This window comes from Lupinus angustifolius, chromosome LG13 (assembly GCF_001865875.1).
Source record: "Lupinus angustifolius cultivar Tanjil chromosome LG13, LupAngTanjil_v1.0, whole genome shotgun sequence".
Taxonomy (NCBI): domain Eukaryota; kingdom Viridiplantae; phylum Streptophyta; class Magnoliopsida; order Fabales; family Fabaceae; genus Lupinus; species Lupinus angustifolius.
In genome coordinates this window covers 4,986,521-5,007,354 of record NC_032021.1, presented here as the reverse complement: position 1 = coordinate 5,007,354, position 20,834 = coordinate 4,986,521, and the positions used below count along the sequence as shown (strand labels likewise).

Here is a 20,834-nt window from a genome sequence, read left to right as displayed (position 1 = left end):
GGTTTTTACTGTTCATGTTGTCCTATTTCATTTTCACGTGAACATTCTAGCTGATTCTAGGGAAAAATTATCAGATCTATACTGGAGTTGTAATTATGGGTTCTTATGTATGCCTGAATCTGTTCAATGTGTTTGGTTATATAAGAAAGTTCTTTGCATTTAGTAGTGTCTGTAAGGATTCTTAGAATTCTCACCATTTTTGGTTGATTTTGTGTGTTATGTGTTTTGTTGTGATTTAATTTTCTACCTAGATTTTTGAAGAGTGGACTACTTTGCAGAAGCTCATTGATGAATAATTCAACCTCTTGTTTGTTTTATTTTGCATCTTAGCTAACTGAAGTTGCTATTTTAACTCTTCTCTCATGTTTTTTTTTGTGAGCATTGGAGCTTTAATCTCTTTATGGTTCTTTTCCCTTTGTTTCAAGGAGTTTTGTTACTAAGCTCAGTCGCCAAACTTCTCGTCATTAATCTAGTCCTTGTGGCTTAATTTCATTATTGTTTTGTCCAATTTCTGTTGTTATGGACTTATGGCTATAGACTATAGTATATTTTTATTTCACCTTGTGAGATTATTTCATAAAATAATATTTGATTGATTTCTATTTCTGGTTCTAAGTTCTAATTGATGTATTGTGATTTGCCTATGTTTTTATTGTAGAAGTTGCCAGACATGGGTTCATATACCCCAAAAAATATTCTCATTACTGGGGCAGCTGGATTTATTGCATCTCATGTTGCGAACCGGCTTGTCCGTAGCTACCCTGACTACAAAATTGTTGTCCTTGACAAACTTGATTACTGCTCTAATTTGAAGAATCTCATTCCTTCAAAATCATCTCCCAACTTCAAGTTTGTGAAGGGGGATATTGGTAGTGCTGATCTTGTCAACTATCTTCTTATCACTGAGTCCATTGACACTATAATGCACTTTGCTGCTCAAACCCATGTTGACAACTCGTTCGGTAATAGCTTTGAGTTCACCAAGAATAACATATATGGTACTCATGTCTTATTAGAAGCTTGCAAGGTAACTGGCCAGATCAGGAGGTTCATTCATGTGAGCACTGATGAGGTCTATGGGGAAACCGATGAGGATGCTGTTGTCGGAAACCATGAGGCTTCTCAACTTCTTCCCACAAACCCGTACTCTGCAACAAAAGCTGGGGCGGAAATGCTTGTCATGGCATATGGTAGGTCATATGGATTACCTGTTATCACGACTCGTGGCAACAATGTTTATGGGCCAAATCAGTTTCCTGAGAAGTTAATTCCAAAGTTCATCCTTCTGGCTATGCAAGGAAAGAATCTTCCAATTCACGGGGATGGTTCTAATGTGCGGAGTTATTTATATTGTGAAGACGTTGCAGAGGCTTTTGAAGTTATCCTTCACAAGGGAGAGGTTGGTCATGTTTACAATATTGGGACAAAGAAGGAAAGGAGAGTTATTGATGTGGCCAAAGATATATGCACACTTTTCTCGATGGACCGAGAAGCTAGCATAAAATTTGTAGAGAATAGACCGTTCAATGATCAGAGATACTTTCTCGATGATCAAAAGCTGAAGAACTTGGGTTGGGCTGAGAGGACTACTTGGGAAGAGGGATTGAAGAAAACCATGGACTGGTATACACAGAATCCTGATTGGTGGGGTGATGTAACCGGAGCACTGCTTCCTCATCCGAGGATGCTGATGATGCCTGGTGGCTTGGAGAGACACTTTGAGGGATCTGAAGATGAAAAACCTGCATCTCTTGGCTCATCTAATACCAGAATGGTTGTCCCATCAACCAAGAACACTGGCGCGCAACAAAAACCTCCTTTTAAGTTTTTGCTCTATGGTAGAACTGGGTGGATTGGGGGTTTGCTGGGGAAATTGTGTGAAAAACAAGGGATTCCATATGAATATGGAAAAGGGCGTCTGGAGGATCGTGCCTCACTTATCGCCGATCTTCAGAATGTGAAGCCAACCCATGTTTTTAATGCTGCTGGAGTTACCGGCAGACCCAATGTTGATTGGTGTGAATCTCATAAAACAGAAACCATCCGCACTAATGTTGCTGGTACTCTAACATTGGCGGATGTCTGCAGAGAGCAAGGGATTTTGGTGATAAATTATGCTACTGGGTGCATATTTGAGTACAATGCAGCACATCCCGAGGGCTCTGGAATTGGTTATAAGGAGGAAGACAAGCCCAATTTCATTGGCTCTTTCTATTCCAAAACTAAAGCTATGGTAAGTTTTCTTACATGATATGGTTTTATCATTCCCTTTTGATTATGAAATATCTCAATTATTAACTTTTATTGGAATTTTGATCAGGTTGAGGAGCTCTTGAGAGAATATGACAATGTATGCACCCTCAGGGTTCGCATGCCGATTTCATCCGACTTGAACAACCCTCGTAACTTCATTACAAAGATTTCTCGTTATAACAAGGTAGTTAACATCCCAAACAGCATGACTATTTTGGACGAACTTCTACCTATTTCAATCGAGATGGCAAAGAGGAACTTAAAGGGCATTTGGAACTTCACAAATCCCGGGGTTGTGAGCCATAATGAGATCCTTGAGATGTACAGGGATTACATCGACCCCAACTTCAAGTGGACCAACTTCACACTTGAAGAGCAAGCCAAGGTTATAGTTGCTCCTAGAAGCAACAATGAGATGGATGCATCCAAATTGAAGAAAGAGTTCCCAGAATTGCTTTCAATCAAGGAATCACTTATCAAGCATGTCTTTGAGCCAAACAAGAAATAAGCAATTTCATGTTTTGAACATTGCATTTATGAGTTGGGCATACATGGATCACTCATTATTCCACTGTTTGCTCCATAGTGTAGAAAGTGGCTAGTATTACACTTGTGTTAGGAATGTTTCCTGAACTTTCATTTCTAGAGTTTTATCCAAGTTATAGCATTAGATAGGGTATTGGTTATCTGAAAGTTTGTGGTGAGTAAACTTTTAAATCATGGAATAAGATTATATTCTTTTGTTACTCATCTAGAATGAAAATTTAAAATAAAAGTTGTTTACAATTTTGAATTATTGAGATGTACTTGGATGCTTGTCTGTAATGTTGAATGAAAACTTAGGAATAAGAGAAGCTAATTATCAAATTTTAAACTAAAACACGTGTTTGATGTCAATTTCATCAACATAAAGCTAATGATATATATATATATATAACATATATGGTTTGGACTTATGGTGCAGAAATGATTTTGCTAAATATCCTCCTAAATCATATATTAGTTTGGTTGACACATTTAGTCAAGGATGAATATTAAAACAAGATAGAGGAAGAATGTATAAAAATATAGGAATGCGTCCAATAAATATTTATAAAAAGATTGATTATTTTTTAATAAATATACTACAACTAGTATAAATATATACAAAAGTGACCAACTAGCATTTAGTTCAAACTAATAGGGTTATTCTAATTTGCTCTCAGGTTCTAGTTCTTGCAAATATAATTGTGTTAGATATTTGCTAGAGAATTGTGTTGTGCATAGTGATTATATTCAACTCAAATAGAATTGTCTCAAATATAATTATGTATTTACCAACTCATAGATCATATAATATGTTTGATATATCATCATACTAATATCCTAATTAGTTTGATAGTTCATAATCAGTATGGTATTAATGACACCGCTCTCAATGGTAAGTTCAAACTGTAATGATTTTCAAAAAAAAGGTTGAAAGTGAATTTGTACTGAAACTTTAAATCTTATACATTTTAATAGGTACCAAGAAAGCTCTACCTGCAGTTTAGATAATATCCCCAAATGTTAAAAAATAGTTTAGTATAATTTCAAAATTAAATATAAGAATAAAACAGTAAAAGTTACTTTAGTGGAGTATTTCATTTGTTTTCGATTTTTAAATTTTTTCTTAGTTTTCAAGAAAACAATATAATTGATTATTCATGATTGATGCATTCTATGTTGTTTTGATCTAACTTTGAAAGCTAGATTGTAAGTATAATTGCAAATGAATTTATTTATGTTTCGGCATGTTCGTTGAAAAGTGATGTTCAGATAATATTTTCCTTTTGAATTAGTTAGAAAATGCTTTTATATCGATGTTGGAGGAAAATGACGGGAATAATACTTTTTTGGGTGAAAAAGAATCAACTTAAAAACCATCTATGAGCTCCTATGAAAAGATATATAAGCTTTTTTTCCACCATTAAAGTTGAAACAAAAGAATCAACTTAAAAACCATCTATGAGCTCCTATGCCACATGTTTGATTTTGAATGAAACAATTTGCACCATAAAAGACAGCTATTTTGATAAAGTTGTACCAATGCAATGTTGTTCGCCATCCATTGCATTATTAACAGACTCTTTTACATAAATCCATGACATTGCAAGAAAATAATTTGAAAAGAGAAAAAAATATATATATCATTTGTATTAATTTTATACACTGTTACTATATCATTAACTATTCATATTTAATTATCATTGATTCATACAAAAAAAATAATGTAAATGAAAAATGTACTAACTGTGTAAAAATCTTTACACTGACAATACATGTATATTACATTCTTCAAAAAACACCAATTTGCATAAGAGGGGATAAAGTTATCTAAATGAAGCACAATTACAAGATTTTCAGTAAAATGCCTACGTTCTCTATGTTCCAATTGGGATACATCAATATCTTTTTTCTATTTTCTAGATAAAAAGAAAAGCTTTATTCTTGTCTCCCCACTTCTATGGGTAGAACACTTAAAGGGACTGTGAAGAGTGTCCCATGTTCCAAAATTTGAAGTATCCCTATCTCTAGGTACAAAATTTTTAACTGTTCTTTAACTCAATTGTGAAGAATTTGAAGATGCATCCACTAGTTCCATCAGAAATGCAACGACATCATCCGATGATCCAAGTGTATACCGAGCATTCGTTCGAGTTCGGCCGACTGCACAAGAAAAGTAATTCTCCTTCTTAAGATCAAGCACGTTCCATGATACCCTTTCTGGAGTTGGCCTTCTTGGTGTGTTATTGCATGCATGATTGCTTGTTTTCTTCTCAGAATTTGACAATGGCTTTTGTGCCTTGTTTTGTGATGATTTTGTTGCAATTTTAATATTTGAGGTCTTCAAAGAGGGTTTCCTTTCAGTAGGATACTTTACTCCATCTGTTACCATAGATCGTGGATGATACACGCCGATAGAAGGAAGATCTGGCTCAAAAAAGGCGTAAACATCTTCATCCTGTTACAATCAATGATGCCATATCCTGTTAGCCCATTTATGTTAAATCATACAATTATATGATATAATAAATTAAACAGTGTTGCATATTATAGGAAACAAGGATATAAAAACACAATAAACAACATAAAAAGTGTAACTTGCAGAACATATTAATATTGAATGAAATCTAGTTCACCTTCCCCAGAAAATGTCCTATACACAGAACATAATCAATTGGTGATGTCATGGATTTACTGTGGACTATCTCGCCCAGGATCCGATCAATAGCTGCTCCCTGATTGAAAAATGAATTAAGTGTGGACATTTAAATATGCATTTTTATTCAGGCAGAAATATACTACGAGAAGTCGATTATTAGAAACACGAGAGGTCACCTTTGTGACACCAACAGCTCGGACCTCGATACATCGACTCCCGTGAACAACATCAACTGAAGCATTAGAAATTGGACCTGCCCAAAGATGTTGCAGCATGTCCCGTGCTTGAAGTCTTCCGAACTCAACATCTGTGTAGTCAAGAGGAAAGGGTCGGACATCAGAAACTGGAAAGATAGCTGGAAAAACTAAAAGAATATGAAATAACAAGTCAAGAGCACCTGAATATTTGTAATTCCATACAAGTGAAGTTTCCCTTTCTTCAAAATCAAAATGTGATCTGGGCGTTCTTTCTGTGAAGTACTCAAAAACATGCTGAAACACAGCATAATCAATGTAAGTTGAGATAATAATAAAGGGAGATTAAAAGAATCTAAACTTCAAAATGAGCACCTTCACACTGTCAACCCATTCCATAGTCAGATGCTCCGGCATTGTCGTCATCCATTCTCCCATTGAGGGATGTAAAAACATCCCGTTCTCTGCCGCCAGCCACATCCCATATTCTTCAAAGTTCTGTAAAAGGAAATTGTTAACAGTGGGTGTGATAGTTCACAGAAAACATTATGGACGGGGAATTACTTCATCTAAGACTTTTCTGCCACTTCCACTGAGCACAACAACTGTGGTATTTGGATCACTGCAAAGGGCTGTCAAGGGTTGTTTCAATAGTGGATGCACCTTGAGTTCCATTTCTTTAATCTGATCACCTGTTTTTTCGACTGGTTCAGTTAATGTCCCACTGAATCCCTACAGTTTTTAAAACCAGTGTCAAAAGGAAAAGTTAACACACAAAAAAGTAAGCCATGGAAGACTTCGCGATTTATTACTAGTAAAAAAATTAAAACTACCATTACATAACCAGTTTTTAAAATGATCATGCAATTTGTTCAATCTCAAGATTTAATGTCACCGCCACTAACATTTGTGATTCCCACAACTGGTACCAGTTCAATGCCTTCCCTTCGAGGCATACCACCGCTGTATCTACAATTCTAGCTTCTCTTCATCTGGGATCCGATTGATCTCAAAGTAGAGCTCTACTCTATACACTCATCCATAAGGATCTTCTCCCATGAATTATGGGACCTCTGCCTATTTACTCGCTCATCCCTCAAATCAATCTAATATAGAAACCCACCTTTCTCTCTTTTCCTCCTTTTCTACCTAAACTCAATAATTTATAGGTCAATGAATTCAAATAGGCACTGATCTGGCACATTGCTTTTGAATACCCTACTCATGCACAATTGCCTTCTCTATTTCACTATATATATCAAGGAAATGAAGCATGTAATAGCTAGTAGGAAACACTCAAGTAATGAGTAAAAAGACAAGGAGGAAATATGAAGAAGTGTTGTAACAACTGAGAAGTCACTAGCTTCAGTGTGAGACAGCATACCAAAATGACCAATCGATTAGTTGACTGCAGATAATGTTCAATTGCAGTCTTGGTTGGAAGCCTGGGTGGAACTTGCCTTGTCCTTAGTTGTGCCTCGATAACAGTATCATTTAGTTCGCTGCAAATATTCAAACAATCATCACAGTTATATAGATCTCTTCTCTTCTACAAATTAATGCAAGAGTCATATTCTTTACTACAACATTTCAGTAAAAATTAGAGTGACACATTATCATGTCTTTCCACTATTCCTAAAAATACAAAAAGCCACACTTAAATAACCATCGTATTTGAGCATGACTATATCTGCATTGCTCCGCAGATTTATCACTACCAACTGAAGCTCTAAGATACATACAAAGCTATGGTTATAATTAGGTAAGGTAACAAGAACAAAAAACAGCTTCCAATAGATTAGCGAACAATCACCAGGATTATGGCGTGGTCTGAATTTCAGACTAACTTTTAATCAGATAGGATAAGTCAACATGCTCTAAAAGGATCAATTACACTCATTATAAATGACAAACTTCTAGTATGTAAGGAAAGATACTCAATAGACTAACATGTAAATGCATACCTAACAAAAGTTGCAGCCCATTCCTGAGCAGTATGAGATTTTACATGAAGAAAATTATGCTTATGTCTCTTTTCTCTTTCCGCGGATGGCATATTTAGAGCCTTGCCAATTGCATCAGCAACTTCTGTGATGTTCCATGGATTTACTAGAATTGCCCCAGCACCAAGAGATTGTGCTGCGCCAGCAAACTACAAGAAGCATGGCAAATATCAGGTGTCGGGTCACAGAAATTTGGAAAAGTACAATTTATCCATACCACAGATGAAAGTATGATCCCAAATTATCATTTATTTAAGACACTTTAAACAATAAAATATAGTTTGATTTCATAAATTGATTATGATGGGTATATAACATGGCCATTATGAACCATGACGGGAGTTGACAAATCCGATCAAATGTTGCAGGAAAATAAGTACTGGTAGAAATACTCATTGCAGAAAGATAACAAGAGAGCGTGATGTATATGAGGTGATAGTTTCATTTGAACGGATATGAAACGGACACTATATATGCTTAAACTTCTTTGTTGCCGTCTCACTCTTGTCCTCAAAAATATAATTGGCAACAACCTAAAAAGATGACTGAAGCCAGTCAGAAGCAATTCTTCAGTTCTTTTTTTCTCCAATCTCCTAGGCCATATTAAGAGAAGGCTCAACATCAATTTTATATCTCTGACATGGATTATTAATGTTGGATTTATCAAGACTAACTCTTCCAACTTTTGAGTCCATTCTCTATTAAACATTTAAGCAATAATCAACCATAACATATCCTGAGCGGAGAAACTAATTCAAAACTTAAATAAACTAGGTCTCTGTGGTTACTTCACTGAGAATGAGAACCCCTTTCTTTTTCTCCTGGCAGGCCACAAATTCATAGCTGACAAGATTCATTCCATCCCTCAAGGATGTGACCAGTGCTACGTCTGCATAAGAAATAGTATTATGAATATACATTGTCCGAAAATTCGAAAAAATTGAATACCAGCAATAAACTTCGATGCTCCCAAGACAATCAAGAATTCTTGAAAATATGCAATAAAACAGGGATTAACAAACTAGGGGAAGTTCCCTAGCCACATCAAACACAATTTCATTTCCCCCAAAATTATATAGTCTTAAACTATCTTGAAGGGCATTAATTTCACACAATATACATAAAAGTTCAGTAATGACCTAGTAGTAGGGTATACAGATGAAAACTGAGCAGCGGCCAATGGAAGAAGTTGAAGCAAGTGTTTGGAAGTAAAAGTGGCTTGAGTTGTTGAAAATGGCTTACAATGTCTATTGTATGGTTGATTTCATAAAATGTTTTGTTTTTGGAGCTTACAAACAAGGCATCAAACACCAGCAAGAACTGAAACTGTTTAAATTGTTGTCATATCATAAAACAAATGAGAATAATTATGTCAACAAGCGTACCCGAAAACATTAAGACTCTTCAAAGATTGCATTGTATTAATTTCAAAAATGAATTCATGCGAATTAAGAAAACTAGCATATTACAGATGCTTCACAGAAGTAATTAGATTTTAAGACCATATGGTAACATACAGTCTGCAGTTTGAGTGGTAGGGAAACCACTGCAAAATCATAAATTCTCAAAGCAGTTTCCAATCCTTTACATTTTAGTGTGTAAGTTAATAGATAAAGGGTAAAGAAGAAAAATGAACTACATGCATTTGAGTGCAAAACATAAAAAGCTGGCCCTTTCCTCTTTAATTTCATAATAAATAAAAGAGCCTTAAGAACCATTTCCAAAAGCACACAGAAAAAGTAACCATCAATTTTAGATATAGAAATAAGCATCAAAACTACGTTCATGCTGGTGATTGACAATTTGACAAGAGAAGTTATACATAGGAAAGTTTTCAGTCACGGTAAACAAAATAAATAAATGTAAAGGCACATAAGCTGTACCAGTAACAGCGTACAATGCACATAGTGCATGAAAGTCAAGGGAGCGATCCTGCAGAAGTAACAAATTTGTTAGACTATTTAGCTTAGCTAAGTATTCAGTAAGTCTAATATTAATAATAAATAACAGATGCAGATCAATCATCAAAGTAAACATATAAAAATGTCAAATCTCATTCATATAGAATAGCATGGATTCTCTAACGTGTGAAGCTCAAAGCTAGAACATAACCTCAATCATTGATTATTGTTAGCTTCAGACATCATTGTGTGAGGTCCAATGTAAAAAAATAATAAATGAATTTCCTTAGGTCATGATTTTATTAAGGAAAATGAAAATTTTGAGCTTTACATTCCTTCGCAAACATGAAAACAGGAAACAACATGAAACAAGGTAGCATTTTTGTAATTAAAAACATAACATATCAGCTAAAATTGAAAACAGAAAACAAACCTAGCAAACCCTTATTTTCCCTCTCGAATTGGATGTCATCTAAATGACGGAAATGAAAATAAAACAAAATGAACAAATACCATAAAAACCGATTATTGAGATGGTGTTTTAAATAAGGATTATTGTGTAATTTGGATAGATCTTAATGTGGCTATGTGCATGTGTGTGAGTTTAACAGTTTCTTTCTTATCTTTCCATTTTTGATAGAGAGATTGATTTTGGCAGCATTGGAGATAAATATTTTCCTCATTTTCATTCCTTTCATATAACTCTTTGTTTCACAAGCAAGTTAATATGGATCCTAATTTTCATTCCACAGATCGATCTCTTCTTATTTCCCTCGTTACGAAGGTGTTAGGATAAACAGGCAGCATGACGAAGATTAAAAGAATTATACACAAGCAGGACCAGATTATCCAATAACTAAGAAAGAATAAATCCTTGTATTGTTCATGATGGAAAGTCAGCATTAATATAATTTTGATCAGATTATCAACATGTTAAGAACGCACCAGATGATGTATAGGAACAGCAGTCAATGTTCCGAATCTGCCATTGATGCGACCAACAATTTCATGAACCTGGCTTGTAAGCTTTTGATCTATAAATATGCAAGAAATAAAGTTTCCAGTCATGATTCAGGAAAGAAGAAAAGACAATACCAAAATCAAAAGAAAAATGAGCACAGGATTCACATGCTAGTTATGTATGTTCCCCCAGGAAAAGAGTATCTCAAACAAATTGTAAGATAGACAGCAGTAAAACTCAAGACCAGTGACATAAACATTAAGTACAAATGATGCAAACTGAATGTAGCATAATAATAGTACTATGAGCACATTATAATGATTGTGAACTCATTATATATAAATGAAAACATTATATGTGTATTTGAAAAAAAACCAAATACTTCAAGCCAACAACCGTTCTTATATAAAATAGATATCGGAAAGAATTTGTTCGTGTTCTTTCAGGTACAAAAGACTTGTTCGTTTGTCCCAATAAAATTCTAGAAAATACTAGTACAGACAACACTAAAATAGAAAAATTTAGATCCTTCTTTTATTTTAAAAACAATATCTTCCACTTGTATAGACAACAGGAAAATTGAATAGAAAAGCCTATTTTGAAGACAACTGTAGTGTTGATGCCAGAAGATATTTATTTTAAAAACAAGATCTTCCACATGTATAGACAACAGGAAAGTTGAATAGAGAAGCCTATTTTGAATACAACTATAGTGAAGATGCCACAAGAAATCAAATAATATAAGCAGCATACACTCAGGAACATCTGTTCTGGTTGGCACAGCGATTTGAAGCAAAACAACTTTATCACGCCAATAAACATTCTCTTCCAAGAATTTTTCAAAGGCTAGAAGTTTCTGAGGGATTCCTTTAATCATATCAAGGCGATCAACACCTAACATTACCTATCAACACAGAAAAAGGTTAAGCAATAAGTCAGTTGATAGAACCAAATACAGTTAGCGGCATAAATTAAAAGTCTCATTTTCCAATCAAATAAAAAAGAAAAATAACTCCTTATTCAGTACCAACTTTCCCTAAAAGCTTAACTGGTAGGTGCTCATGACTGATTCTACATCAAACACACTCCTTCACGCAAGATCCCTTTGGGAGTAAAGCGTGAACATTGCACAAGGCCACAGGAAACACTGCCTAGTGCTAAATTCAGCACTTAATCACCAGAAGAGTACATGCAGCAAGGAGTGAACTCTTGACCATTTGGTCTTAGAGGCTTAGATATCATGTCATGGACAACTCTCGCAAATCTTAAATTATATGGTAAAGGCCCGTGAATGATTTTATATCTAACAAAAATAGTAGCTTTCTATAGAGTATAGACAGACAGATAGGAAGAAGGATGTAAATAAAAATGAATTATAGTAAGATTATCTGCTAACACTTTCAGTCCTCTTGAATTAATAATAGAAAAAATGAGTTTTCTTTTCATAATAAAAAGAAAAAAGATGAAGCAAATTTTTTAATTCACTTAATCAGTTAACTGTTTACCCAAAGATCATTATTCTATTTGATATTAACAAGAGGAGAACACAACTGGCAACAAATCCCTGCAAACCTAGAATAGAGTCTATCATGAGTTATTGTTAAGCGATGGCTATACTACTAATTGAAGGCGGTGATACTATAGTCAAATAATGATGAGTAATGGTAGCATACTGTATTTTATTGTGTTTAGAGATATAGCATACAGAGGTTATATTTAATTTTCCCATTCTATGAAAGATAACAAAGAAGACAGTTTTTATGGCCAAGCAATAGTATCATGTTTTTAACACCATTTTCTCTTCCCCTTCCATCCAATATGTTTCATAGTATGACCTAAATTTTATCTTGCCAATACTTCAAAGAATTTAATTTGCTCACACTAAGAACAAAACCCTTATAAAGAATGTAAAGTAAGAATGATAAATCTGAAATAATCAAGAAGGACAACAGATTATATGCTATAAAAAAGTGTTTGCTATAAAGTAAACGACACACCTTTCTGCCCTTAAATCTTTCTTGTAAATCTTTGACGTGATCCTGGACTGGAGGAAGGTCAAGTGCACGTATAAATCGTTCCGAATCTATCCCAATTGGAAACTGACATAAAAGAGCAACAGTACTAGTAAATAAGAAGTTTTAATTCTATGCTTATTCTAGTCATGGGTTCAAGAATAAAATGAAAATTTTCATGAAAGAATTTTCTTATATTCCTCCCCTTCCCTTTTAATAGGTAAAGTCTAGTGTAAAATTTGTTGAATTTTCAATAAATCTTTGACGAGTGTTCAAATGTAAAATCAAGAGCTAGCTCATTGACAAATTTATGACCACTTACTGCAGCAACTCGAGTCAGCTTCCCTTGATACTCAACCCCATCAGGTGTACCCTCAAGTCCAAGGATACGAGTACAAGCACTAACAAAATGCCGTGCATAATCGTAGGTGTGAAAACTGCTCAAGAAAATTTAGACATCCAAATCAGAAACAATGACAATAGTAGAAAAATGAAATTGATTAAACCAAAGAAGGCAATACATTGCATAAAGGAGGGAAATAAAAGGCATAGAACCTAAAAGAAATAAGAAAGATGATGTCAAACTAAATTGGAAATTACAGAATGCTTAGAATCAATTTGAACTAATGAATCAACAGTTCAAATCTTATTTACAAATTATTATAAAATACAGTAACTTAGTCTAATAGCATATATTCCTATTCTTGTTAATGGGTTGTGTTTTTATTGGATTGGTGTAATACCCTCAAAGTACACAAGAATTTCTTCATTCGAAATACACTTTGTTTAGGCATTCTCAAAATTTTCCCTCCTTGTATAACCTCCCAAACTATCACAGGCTCTGAGGAAACAATTTGGGACTTACCCAACTAAATCGGCTGCAAGAACAGAATGCAGGAGTTCTGAACGAGAAGGCAGTGTCCTATGAATTTCAGAAGATGGAAATGGGGTGTGGAGAAACCATCCAACTTTCATGTTGCTGTTATATTTCTTTAAGCATTTTGGAAGAAACATGAGATGGTAATCATGGCACCAAACAACATCACCCTCTTCATAGTGCTCATTCACAACATCAGCAAACATTTGATTTGCTTTCTCATATGCCGCAAACTGAGACTGGAAACTACGCGTGGTGGCAAGGCGATCTTCTTGTGGAAGTCCAAGGTAATGGAAAAGGGGCCACAAGATGTTGTTGCAATAGCCATTATAATATTGGTGAACAATTTCTTCATCCAGAAATACAGGGATACACCTCTGCAGTTTAAATAGCAAGAGGACAACAAAATTCATAAATTATTTGACATATAGTAAAAAATGTGACCCAGTGCACGAGACTCCCACCTAGTGGAGTCCAGAGAGAGTAGATATATGCAACTTACCATTGCAAGTGAAGAGGTTGTTTCCAGGATTTAAACTCATGACCTCTAGGTCACAAGGTAAACAACCTTATCGTTGCAAAAGTTATTCGAGTCAGACTAAGCCACAAACTCGGTACCTTTTCAGCCAATGCTTTAGTAAGTGCCTCCTGTCCAATCTCATCTGGCACATTAACACCGGCCCAACCTATCCACCTTGTCTCAAACTCCTTCACACCTTTGTTAAAGAAAGCAATCATGTTAGATACCCCTTTATTGATAAGGAGAAGTTCATTTCAAAATGCAAGCTTCATAGCAGTTAGAACCCACAACCCACTAAGAAAAATGATGTCACACTTACAAGGATAAAAGGAAGAGTAAATGATCAAATTAGTCCCTCAAATACACATTGTATCCATCATATGAACTCCTAAATAACAAAACCCACTCCTAAAGTTCTTTAACATGCATTCTATCATTCAAATTAGTTCCTAAGAATAGGACTACCTTCAGCGAACAACGACTAAATTGAATGACAGAATTCACATCGAAGGACTTCAAGAGTAAATTCCATCATTTAAGTTATATCATCTATCATGGACTAATTTGATCATCTATCTACTCAAGAACAAATACTTAAAGAATTAACAGCATCGTCACAGCGCTTACCTAAAAGTGCGCTCACCAGGCCACCTGCACTTATCTCCAAAGACCAAGAATCCTCACCTTTCCTAACCGCCGAGACGGGCAGCCTATTAGCCACGACCAAAAGCCTTTGTTTAACACCTTGCCTTTGACACATCTCAGCAAGCATCCTTGCTGCTTTGGCCCCATCAATAAAACATTCACCATCATAAAAATCATCGTCTTCTCTTATCCGCTGCTCATTCTCATTCAAATGGCTACCCCTACTGCTTTTTCTTAACTCTCTATTTCTTAAAAGCCGTTCAACACGACCTGGAATGCGATGATTCAAATGACCGTTATACTTATTCCCAGGCATATATACGTTCACTCAACTGTACCAAAAAATTTCACAAGTAGCTAATTCCTCAGAGCAAAATCCCCTCCCTGCATTCCGATCAACAAAACTAAGTACATAAAATAGTACAGACTGTTCCTATATAAGATTTTCTAATTCACTAAAAAACCGAGAGACCAGTACAAGAGGCTCCACCTAGTGGGGCTGGTCGTAATTGATGTAGACAGAGAAAAAAAAAAAATGTTTTCAGGATTTGAACTATAACCTTACGGGACTTGGTTGCAAATTGCATTAGTAGTCTAAAATGTATAAGAATACGAAAAATATTAACCTAGGTGCAAAAAATATTAACCGATACTATATACATTTTTTTCGAGGTGTGCATGATACAATCTTATCTATGAGTGACAAAAGACATGCAACCTTACCGTTTCGCAGAAGAAACTCATTTTGTAATAATTAAATGAAAAAAGAACGGGGGGCGGTGAGTTGGAGAGAGAAGAAGAGCATTAAAATGAAAGAGAAGAGAGAAAGAATGGGGAAATGAGAAACCTGGGAAAGGGAGAGTTTAGAAGAGGTGGGTTTGGAATACGTGAGAGGAGCAGTTGGGAAAGAATTAGTAGTAGTAAATGACTGAGTTTAGAGGATAGAAATATAAAGTGAATGAATAGAGAGAGTAAGTGAGAGAAATGTCGTGTAAGTTTTTCAAGGCACATGAACCATCCTAACCATGCAGCAGGTGGCACCCTCTTTTAGCTGTACACAGCTGCTGAGCCTCCAATTTATTCCACACCTGATCTTCTCTTTTTTAAACTTAGGTTCGACTGTTTTATTATTATTGATATAATTATCAGGATTCTTACTTCTTAGAATTCAACTATTAATTTTATATATTTTACTTTGGACAATTATATCATTTTTTTGTGTATATAATAGTATAATTTTTTTAATAAAAATATAAAAATGAATTCTGATATTATTAAAAACTGCATCAATGGTTTGATATATTTAGTGGAGGTAATTTTCTTTAACATCTATTTATATTTTTTATTGTATGGAAAAATATTGTAATAATTATTAATTGTAAAAACAAAATAGGTAAGTAGAAATTATGTCATGTAGGTAAGAAAAAATAATTTGAATAAATGATATATGATGCATTGATTTTATATTGTTAGTCCATAAATCTTAAACTCTTATTATTATATAAAAATTATTGCTACTATTACTTAAAATTTAAAAAAATAAATGTTTTGACCATCTATAAGTTTTATATATTGTTATCACTCAGTTAGTCAGAGTATGCACTGGATCATTAAATTGTTTATCATCATTAATTATTCAAAAACAAAAACAGTAAATAATATATCAATTATATATAAATCTTTATACTAACAAAATATATATATATATAACACTAACATTATCCATCTTAGTTAAAATACTCCTTGTTATCATCTTCCTCTTTACTCACTAACTGTAACTCTCAACACCTATCGCCGCTCTCAAGTCTCAACTCCCACAAACTCACGATGGCAAAATAGTTTGTGAGTAAAACCAAATAAACAGATGAATTTAATGTAAACATATCGTTAATCTTTTTTCTAGTTATAGTTATTTTTTACGATAGTTTATCATATTTGAATCGAAAATATTTACAACATAGTTGGTTAACTTTCTTATTGAAAAATTTCACAAGTAAAACTCGAATTCAAAATAATGTAACAAACCTGATTCCATCAAACAGATTGAGAAAATTTAATTTGAAAACAATCTTTCCCGAAAAGGAGGGGAAAATAAGATATACATGTATACATGAATTTGACCCATTTATAGTCAACACTGGACTCCGCAGTTGACGCAAACATGCAGGAAACAAGTAAACATGACCTTAATAATTAATCGTAATTCATGCTATCACATAGAGCACCATCATCTATCATCATTATTTGCATTCTGCAGTACCTAATATACTCAAGCAAAATGAAATGTCGGGCCAAATTTAACTCATCTCGTGAATTAATAGTTGTTACATGCCATGGTAAATACCCTAAGTTATAAGATGATATAATAGTTAGGTAAGGATTAAGGAGTGAAGTGATAGTGAAATGTCAACTAACAAAAAAACATTTGCTAAAAGAAAATTTCATTAAAGAGGTTGATTAATGATTTATAAAATTGGCATAGTTCATTTTTTTAATTAGACAATTACTAATACTCTATTCAATATTTAATTTTTATATAACCAAGTGAATCTATAATACTATGGTAAGAAGAATCAAATTTCTAACATCATACGTAAAAAGCCTAATTATAATTAAGGTGTGTTGATTCAAGTGATACATGTTTGATTCTCCTTAAACAATAGCTGAGGTTCGAGTCTTGTGGATGGAAAAATACTCGCTAGGAGAGTTAGTCCCACATATCTATAGATATTCTCGGCTCAGACATGATTGCCTCTAGTAAGAGAATACATATGACAAACTAGAAAAAAAGCCTAATTATGATGAGTCTTATCAATAAAATATGATGTGACTATTTGTTTTTGTTTATTTATACCAATTGGCTCACTTTATTTTATAAAATAAGATAACACAAACTTAACAATATGCAACCTTATGTTTAAAAGTGTAGGCTTCAGTTTAGGGGCGAATAAGACTCGGTCCGACCCGTAGACTCGTTTTAATCCGATGATTTAGGAACAAGTTTGATATATCCAAATAAATAAAAAGGACATACTCGATTAAAAGAGACAGGCTTGTTGTCGAAAATGATGGGTTTGAGTCTATGTCCGGTCACCCAGTCCATCTCTTATAGTTATATATCAAGAATAATTGAATAAATATCTATCAATATCCATTATGTTCAGCTCACTAACTCAAATACTTACAAGTTCATACAACATATACAGGTCACATCACTTATAATCCTTATTCTTTATTGTGGACACTCAATGTTGTATGACCCAAGAAAACGTTCTTCAAAATTATTCAAAAAAAAATGAATGAGTTAAAAATTTGCTTTTATTAATGTTTGATTATTAAAGAAATTAAAGATTCGAGAATATGTAATTTGAATCAAATCATATTAATTTGATTAAGCGGCACAAATCATCTTGATAAGAAATAAATCTTTTACCTTTATCATTTTGTCATTTACCAACCCGAACTTGACATGTCTTATTTTTGGATCAGTCACTCACATGTTTCATCCTAATTAATTAGGGATGGGTTCATGTTTAAAAATTAACATGATCAATATTTAAGGAAGGGTGATGGACATGTTTAACCTGTCTCAACATGTACCACACTCACCCATATGTCACATAGTACGGATGGGGATCACATGTCCCCATTTATGTCTCATTTGGTGTCCCCAAACCAATGAAAAAACTGTCCAGGGCAAGGGGATAGGAAAATTATGGGACATGTAATCTTTGTCCCACATATTACATACTACATAGTAGCAATGTTATTGCCCCATTAATTATTAAAGAGAATGTTCAATTTTTGATTTCTCACAGGTATTCTCGCATTGGAGGCAATCCTGTCCGAGGCAGACACATCCACATGTAAGTGGGGCTAATTCTCCCAACAGACATTTTTTCCATCCACAAGACTCGAACCCGAGTTCTTGCTTAAGGGGAATCAAGCATGTACCACTTGAACCAACATCCGTTGGTAAAGAGAATGTTCAATTTGATTCTTATAAAATTATATAGGTGATATTTTGATTTTTGAAAATATAAACTAGTATTAAATTGTGAGTCAAAATAATTTATATATGGGTAATAAAAAATATTAAAATAATAAATTTGACTCATATTTAATATTTTTGGATCATTTTAGGCTTTTCAAAATTTTATGGATTACACAGGAAAAAAATATTAATGCGTTCATTTATATGCAATCTTTTTTTATTATAAAATTCAACTTATCTAATGCTTATAGTCAAATGGATTTGACTATAATTTATATATATTGACGTGCTTTGGTCAAGTTTGTACAAAATTAATTCTTGACATAAATAGATACGCATATCTTTCTTTAATTTTGTTACGTAAAATATATAAAACTATTTATGTTTGTGTGGCAAAGGTTTAATATTTCAGGATCCGGATTCTTTGTTTCAGACATCTTTGTGTTGTTTGTCGTTTTATTATTTAGACTGTAAATCTCATATAAGTTTCCTTTAGGCACATTTTCTGATTCACTCTGCAGTGAAAATTTGATCATCTGTGCATAAAATTGGTATTGCAGCAGTAAAAAAACTTTATTTAAAAAAAACGAGTGTTAATTAATGGTATATTTTCATCTTATAAATAATAAATTAATATATTTTGGAGTATGTGAATATTTATAAATCTAATATAATACTTATGGATTTAGTAAGATTTTACAGTAATATATTTCAAAATTTCAATAATATAGATCTAATAGTGCTGAGTGAAAATCATACATGTATTATTATAAGAAAAAATTAACGATCTATATTTTAAATTATATTTAAATAAAAATAATTTTAAAAATTACTAAAATTATATTGACCTTATATATTATGGGATTATCTAGTATTGGAAAGAATCATGTCCCTCTCTTCAAACATGATGAATCACACAACGTGCGACTAAATGGACTAATGGTCGGGTGAAAAGCAACAAAAGTAGCCACCCACAATTGAGAATCCTTAATTTGATCACATATAAAATTCTTGAGATGTATACAAAAGCTTCTAATTAGATGACATTTTTTTCATAATCTTTTTAAATGGTGGTGGAAATTAAATGGTTTGCCTCATTCTAACTTCTAAGAATGAAACAATTATTCATCCTTCAATGTGATTATTTACAGAGATTCAAACCTAGCCTTTTAATATTACATAAATACTTGTGGTTCAAATGCACTGGACCAACTCATCATGAATTAATTAGATGATAATTTCTTTTAAATGTTGATATTTTGCACCTTTACTACACTTAATTTCACCTTGTTCTCTTGAGAAATTTTTTTATTCATCAGTGATATATTCTTTTTTATAAAGATATTTATGCACAATCAGTATAAAATAAAATTTATACATATTCAGTAAATTATAATCATTCATCATTCATTTGTATTATTTTTTTTTGCAGATTAATAATAATTAAGTATAAATGGTGAATAATGTAGTTACAATGTGTAAAACTCTTTTTAATTGTCACTCTAACACACATGCAAATAAACTTTATCATTAAGATTTGATACTACTAAGTGTATCCCCTTACATTTTTGGTGAGAAACTAATATCTTTTGGAGTATGTGACTGCCTCTTTCAACAAATGTCATTTCGAGGAATCGAACTCTTATCCTTTTAGTTTTCTAGAGATCTAGCAGGGTCATACACTACTAAACCAACTTAGTATTGATAATTTATAATATATTGGCTAAATAATTTCTAATAACCCACAATTATCATTATTACATTTTATTTAATAAAATAAAAGCAAAAAAATGAGGAAAAGTAGTTAATAGGCCTCAATTTCCTAAAATATAAATAAATATAAAATATTAAAAGGATAGGGTGAGAACTAAACTATGACTGCAGATATTCTTCTTGTATTATAAAAAATTATGGTGCTAGATAGCACAACTCTTGAGAAGAAGAAAAATACTTGTCTGCAGCTTTGTGTAATTTTATTTTCTATAGGATTCGACTTTTGAAATGTGGGAGTCTCGTGAAGGTTACACAGTTCACATGGAATTCCAGTGAACCACAAAGTTGTCATGCATGCAACATCACAAGACCCTTGGCATACATATTCTCGTGACATTTTTTTGTCACTGTTTATAAATATGAGATTTCCCCCAAACCTATTACCAGATTTTGATTTGAGCAACATGGGCACTATTTTTTATTTATGATCATGGTAAATGTAACACAACTACGGGATTAAAAATAATGTCTATCACCGATAAGGTCCAAGATTCAGCAGTAACATTTCTAACGGTTA

General features: G+C 33.2%; 2 protein-coding genes across 4 annotated transcripts; one reads left to right on the top strand and one right to left on the bottom strand.

Moving 5' to 3' along the window:
* LOC109325793 (trifunctional UDP-glucose 4,6-dehydratase/UDP-4-keto-6-deoxy-D-glucose 3,5-epimerase/UDP-4-keto-L-rhamnose-reductase RHM1) lies at positions 659–2,767 on the top strand. Its single transcript, XM_019558356.1, has 2 exons — positions 659–2,233; positions 2,321–2,767. Exons 1-2 carry the CDS (start codon positions 671–673, stop codon positions 2,759–2,761), a joined length of 2,004 nt encoding a protein of 667 aa, XP_019413901.1. The 5' UTR covers positions 659–670; the 3' UTR covers positions 2,762–2,767.
* Positions 4,538–15,555, bottom strand: LOC109325952 (alpha,alpha-trehalose-phosphate synthase [UDP-forming] 1-like). Of its 3 annotated transcripts, none has more exons than XM_019558582.1 (18): positions 15,398–15,555; positions 14,533–14,934; positions 14,004–14,101; positions 13,374–13,762; positions 12,831–12,945; positions 12,494–12,595; positions 11,250–11,400; positions 10,481–10,569; positions 9,518–9,566; positions 8,423–8,523; positions 7,596–7,783; positions 7,016–7,133; positions 6,196–6,363; positions 6,007–6,129; positions 5,835–5,928; positions 5,614–5,744; positions 5,415–5,513; positions 4,538–5,236 (listed from the first exon to the last, which is right to left on the bottom strand). In XM_019558582.1, exons 2-18 carry the CDS (start codon positions 14,864–14,866, stop codon positions 4,832–4,834), a joined length of 2,754 nt encoding a protein of 917 aa, XP_019414127.1. In that variant the 5' UTR covers positions 14,867–14,934; positions 15,398–15,555; the 3' UTR covers positions 4,538–4,831. The 3 variants fall into 3 exon arrangements, with proteins under 3 accessions (XP_019414127.1, XP_019414128.1, XP_019414129.1); XM_019558583.1 differs by lacking the exon at positions 15,398–15,555 and adding an exon at positions 15,274–15,353; XM_019558584.1 differs by lacking the exon at positions 15,398–15,555 and having other exon boundaries at positions 13,888–14,101; positions 14,533–14,549.

Bases quoted from the DNA above. Each gene is read 5' to 3' on its own strand.
- LOC109325952 (XM_019558582.1), bottom strand. From the start codon at position 14,866: ATGCCTGGGAATAAGTATAACGGTCATTTGAATCATCGCATTCCAGGT. The intron at 7,134-7,595 runs GTATGCATTTAC...GAATATTTGCAG, and splicing joins TGGGCTGCAACTTTTGTTAG to CGAACTAAATGATACTGTTA. The intron at 6,364-7,015 runs GTATGCTGTCTC...TAAAAACTGTAG, and splicing joins CTAATCGATTGGTCATTTTG to GGATTCAGTGGGACATTAAC.
- LOC109325793 (XM_019558356.1), top strand. From the start codon at position 671: ATGGGTTCATATACCCCAAAAAATATTCTCATTACTGGGGCAGCTGGA. The intron at 2,234-2,320 runs GTAAGTTTTCTT...AATTTTGATCAG, and splicing joins ATTCCAAAACTAAAGCTATG to GTTGAGGAGCTCTTGAGAGA.